This window comes from Mya arenaria, chromosome 14 (genome assembly GCF_026914265.1).
Source record: "Mya arenaria isolate MELC-2E11 chromosome 14, ASM2691426v1".
Lineage (NCBI taxonomy): Eukaryota > Metazoa > Mollusca > Bivalvia > Myida > Myidae > Mya > Mya arenaria.
This window is the reverse complement of record NC_069135.1, coordinates 63,985,713-63,991,239: the sequence shown is the minus strand read 5'-3', so window position 1 is coordinate 63,991,239 and position 5,527 is coordinate 63,985,713. Positions and strand designations below refer to the sequence as shown.

At 43.6% G+C, this 5,527-nt stretch overlaps 1 protein-coding gene across 1 annotated transcript; it reads left to right on the top strand.

The window, feature by feature from the left end:
* Positions 1–888: 888 nt before the first annotated feature.
* Positions 889–1,317, top strand: LOC128216394 (uncharacterized). Its single transcript, XM_052922953.1, has one exon. The coding sequence runs from the start codon at positions 889–891 to the stop codon at positions 1,315–1,317; it is 429 nt and encodes a 142-aa protein (XP_052778913.1).
* The last annotated feature ends 4,210 nt before the right edge of the window (positions 1,318–5,527 follow it).

Genomic DNA, 5,527 nt, shown 5'->3' with positions numbered 1-5,527 from the left:
AAGAAGTTCCTTTTCGTAGAGTTGTTGAATCTCTGAGGAAGTGAAGGGATCGGCTCTGTTTTTTGTTGCCAAGTCCCTTTTCTTTCAAGTCCACGCATTTCGCTTTTAGCGTGTCCCGTGTGAGTTTGAACTCTTTTCCCCCCATCACATCGCCTTCGTACTCTGCAAAACGAGTTAATTATGATTAAAATAATAAAAGTCTGTGCACAAAATTATAGGCAACTATAAAACATATAACTATTAAGTAGTTTATATATTAACTTTAGTTGTTTTAGATAATAATAACAAACAGAAATACGCCTACCATTCTCGGACAGGTGTCTCTTTACACTTGACAAGATGCCACGCAGGGTAGATGGCTCGAAGTTGGTTGCAGCGGGGCCATTCGCCTCTGCCGAAAGCTTGGTCTTCTTGACACTGAGCAGGAATCTGGATAGAAGAATATCTAGCTCCTTTGGTGGAATGTCTTTGATCTGGCGGGTCTCGCCGTCATCATTCAGCCAATCGTTCACCATTTTCATGTCACTCCTAGTTTTTGTTACCGTAGCCTTGTTTTTCTTTGCTTCAATGAATTGCCGGGCTTGTGCCTCAGTGAAATGTTCATTTTTTTCGATGGCAGAATCCAGTTGAAGTAGACTGTTGGCTAAATTTTCGAGCGTTCGTTCACCCATGTCTACTCCGTCAGCCATCTTCAACAACGTGAAATTGCGTCACGTTGCACGTGCGGACAATCGCAGGGTCATTATCGGTCACGGTCACGGCTATTATCAATTTTGATGATTATGGTCCCGCCGCGCCGATAATGACTATTCTGACAACGTTAAAGTGTTACTATATATAGTAACATGTGTATTAAGGGCTCGTAACGTCATTGCTGATGCAGGAATTATGGGGCGTAATGTCACTGATGGTGCAGCATTAAGGGCTCGTAGCGTCATTGGTGGGGCAGCATTAAAGGTTCGTAATGTCACTGGTGGTGCAGCATTTAGGGCTCGTAATGTCACTGGTGGTAATGCATTAAGGGCTCGTAATGTCACTGATGATGCAGCATTAAGGGCTCGTAATGTCACTGATGATGCAGCATTAAGGGCTCGTAATGTCATTGGTGGGGCAGCATTAAGGGCTCGTAATGTCACTGGTGGTGCAGCATTAAGGGCTCGTAATGTCACTGGTGGTACAGCATTAAGGGCTCGTAATGTCACTGATGATGCAGTATTAAGGGCTCGTAATGTCACTGATGGTGCAGCATTGAGGGCTTGTAATGTCACTGCTGGTGCAGCATTAAGAGCTCATAATATGGTGGTGGTGCAGCATTAAGGACTCGTAATGTCACTGGTAGTGCAGCATCAGGGCTCGTTATTTCACTGTTGGCGCAGCATTAATGGTTCGTAATGTCATTGCTGATGCAGGAATTATGGGGCGTTATGTCACTGATGGTGCAGCATTAAGCGTGCATAATGTCACTGAAAGTGTAGCATTTATGGGGCGTTATGTTCCTGAGGATGTAACGTACAACAACATATGTTACATTCATTCAGGTGGCCATTTTTTAGATTCACCAGATGGCTGAGTTCATACACATAAAAGGTGTCCGTTTCGCATATTTATTCGTTAGCCGAGGTCGTACAAACAGGCGGCCGTTTTGTACATTCACCTAATGGCCGAGGTCATACAAACAATTGGCAGTTCCGCACGTTCGTCCGATGGTCGGGGCAAACACCTAGATGGCCGTTTCGCACATACACCCGATGGCCGAGGTCAAACAAAAAGATGGCAGCTCAGCACATTCACCAGGGCAATAAACAGGTGATTTCCGTTTTGATAGTGATACAGATGGAAAAAAAACTGACACCATGGCAACACACATGGGATATTCCAACACCAGGACAATGCACCAGAGATTATCGTACACATCGGATTGACATGACGGATGCTCCAACATCGGGGCTATAAGCAGGGGTTTATCAAACGTCAAACAATACAAAGTGGTTTCTCCGACACCAGAACAGATCCAAGATGATGTCTTGTAAAGAGGACAATACATAGGACATTCTTCAACCTCGAGCAATACAAAGGGGTTTTCCGACTCCACCTGGGCAATCAATACAAAGATGCTCCAACACAAAGGCAATACACAGGTAATAATCCAACACAAGGGCAATACACAGGTGGTGCTCGAACACAAGGGCAATACACAAGTAATGCTCCAACACAAGGACAATACACAGGTGATGATCCAATACCAGGGCAATACACACGTGATACTCAAACATCAGGGCAATACACAGTAGATGCTCCAAAACAAGGGAAATATACAGGCTATGCTCAAACACAAGGGCATACACGAGTGATGCTCAAACACCAGGGCAATACACAAGTGATGCTCCAACACCTAGGCAATACACATGTGAAGCTCCAACACCAGGGCAAAACACAAGTGATGCTTCAACACCATGGCAATACACAAGTGATGCTTTAACACTGTAATAGTGATACAGATGGAAAAAAACTGACACCATGGCAACACACATGGGATATTCCGACACCAGGACAATACACCAGAGATTATCCTACACATCGGATTCACATGAGGGATGCTCCAACATCGGGGCTATAAGCAGGGGTTTATCAAACGTCAAACAATACAAAGTGGTTTCTCCGACACCAGAACAGATCCAAGATGATGTCTTGTAAAGAGGACAATACATAGGGCATTTTTAACCTCGAGCAATACAAAGGGGTTTTCCGACTCCACCTGGGCAATCAATACAAAGATGCTCCAACACAAAGGCAATACACAGGTAATAATCCAACACAAGGGCAATACACAGGTGGTGCTCGAACACAAGGGCAATACACAAGTAATGCTCCAACACAAGGACAATACACAGGTGATGATCAAATACCAGGGCAATACACACGTGATACTCAAACATCAGGGCAATACACAGTAGATGCTCCAAAACAAGGGAAATATACAGGCTATGCTCAAACACAAGGGCATACACGAGTGATGCTCAAACACCAGGGCAATACACAAGTGATGCTCCAACACCTAGGCAATACACAAGTGATGCTTTAACACCATGGCAATACACAGGTGATGTTCCAACACCAGGTCAATACACAGGTAATGCTCTAAGACCAGGGAACTACACAGGTGATGCTCCAACACCAGGGCAATACACAAGTGATGCTCCAACACAAGGGCAATACAAAAGGGATGCCCCAACACTGGGTAATACACAAGTGATGTTCAAACATCTAGGCAATACACAGGTGATGCTCCAACACCATCGGTTTACAGTGTAAATGCTTCAACACCTGAGTAATATACATGTGATGGTACGACATCTGGGAAATACACTGGTGATGCTCCAACACCATCGGTTTACAGTGTAAATGCTCCAACACCTGAGCAATATACATGTGATGGTACGACATCTGGGAAATACACTGGTGATGCTCCAACACCATCGGGTTACAGTGTAAATGCTCCAACACCTGAGCAATATACATGTGATGGTACGACATCTGGGAAATACACTGGTGATGCTCCAACACCAAGACAATATACAAGGCATATTCCAAATCAAACACACATGATGCTCCGACATAAGGGCAATACACAGCTGTTACATTGCTTCGGATTAACAAGCTATACATTTCTTTAACCAGGTTCTAAGTATTCATACAAGTCCCGTATAACAGAATTTGGGTGAAAGTGACTTGCGATCGAAATTATTTTATGATAGTTACGATTAACTTTTCTTATTTCGTACATTAAATATCAAATAACAATTTTTGCCTATATGGGTTGTAAAGGGCTTAAGCTTAATATGATTTAGTTTTCAAAAAACCCCAAAACGCCTAGACATTAAATGCAACGCAACTATAATGGAACACGATCAATTCAATTTGAATAACATACAACCACAATGTTGGATTTGTTATTTAAATTTGTATGAAAAGCTTATCAAAACACCGCAAACAAAGTAAATGCATTTAAATATTCAGTCACTGAAAGTGTAGCATTTATGGGGCGTTATGTTCCTGAGGATGTAACGTACAACAACATATGTTACATTCATTCAGGTGGCCATTTTGCAGATTCACCAGATGGCTGAGTTCATACACATAAAGGTGTCCGTTTCGCATATTTATTCGTTAGCCGAGGTCGTACAAACAGGCGGCCGTTTTGTACATTCACCTAATGGCCGAGGTCATACAAACAATTGGCAGTTCCGCACGTTCGTCCGATGGTCGGGGCAAACACCTAGATGGCCGTTTCGCACATACACCCGATGGCCGAGGTCAAACAAAAAGATGGCAGCTCAGCACATTCACCAGGGCAATAAACAGGTGATTTCCGTCTTAATAGTGATACAGATGGAAAAAAACTGACACCATGGCAACACACATGGGATATTCCGACACCAGGACAATACACCAGAGATTATCCTACACATCGGATTCACATGAGGGATGCTCCAACATCGGGGCTATAAGCAGGGGTTTATCAAACGTCAAACAATACAAAGTGGTTTCTCCGACACCAGAACAGATCCAAGATGATGTCTTGTAAAGAGGACAATACATAGGGCATTCTTCAACCTCGAGCAATACAAAGGGGTTTTCCGACTCCACCTGGGCAATCAATACAAAGATGCTCCAACACAAAGGCAATACACAGGTAATAATCCAACACAAGGGCAATACACAGGTGGTGCTCGAACACAAGGGCAATACACAAGTAATGCTCCAACACAAGGACAATACACAGGTGATGATCCAATACCAGGGCAATACACACGTGATACTCAAACATCAGGGCAATACACAGTAGATGCTCCAAAACAAGGGAAATATACAGGCTATGCTCAAACACAAGGGCATACACGAGTGATGCTCAAACACCAGGGCAATACACAAGTGATGCTCCAACACCTAGGCAATACACATGTGAAGCTTTAACACCATGGCAATACACAGGTGATGCTTCAACACCATGGCAATACACAAGTGATGCTTTAACACCATGGCAATACACAGGTGATGTTCCAACACCAGGTCAATACACAGGTAATGCTCTAAGACCAGGGCACTACACAGGTGATGCTCCAACACCAGGGCAATACACAAGTGATGCTCCAACACAAGGGCAATACAAAAGGGATGCCCCAACACTGGGTAATACACAAGTGATGTTCAAACATCTAGGCAATACACAGTTGATGCTCCAACACCATCGGTTTACAGTGTAAATGCTTCAACACCTGAGTAATATACATGTGATGGTACGACATCTGGGAAATACACTGGTGATGCTCCAACACCATCGGTTTACAGTGTAAATGCTCCAACACCTGAGCAATATACATGTGATGGTACGACATCTGGGAAATACACTGGTGATGCTCCAACACCATCGGGTTACAGTGTAAATGCTCCAACACCTGAGCAATATACATGTGATGGTACGACATCTGGGAAATACACTGGTGATGCTCCAACACCAAGACAATAT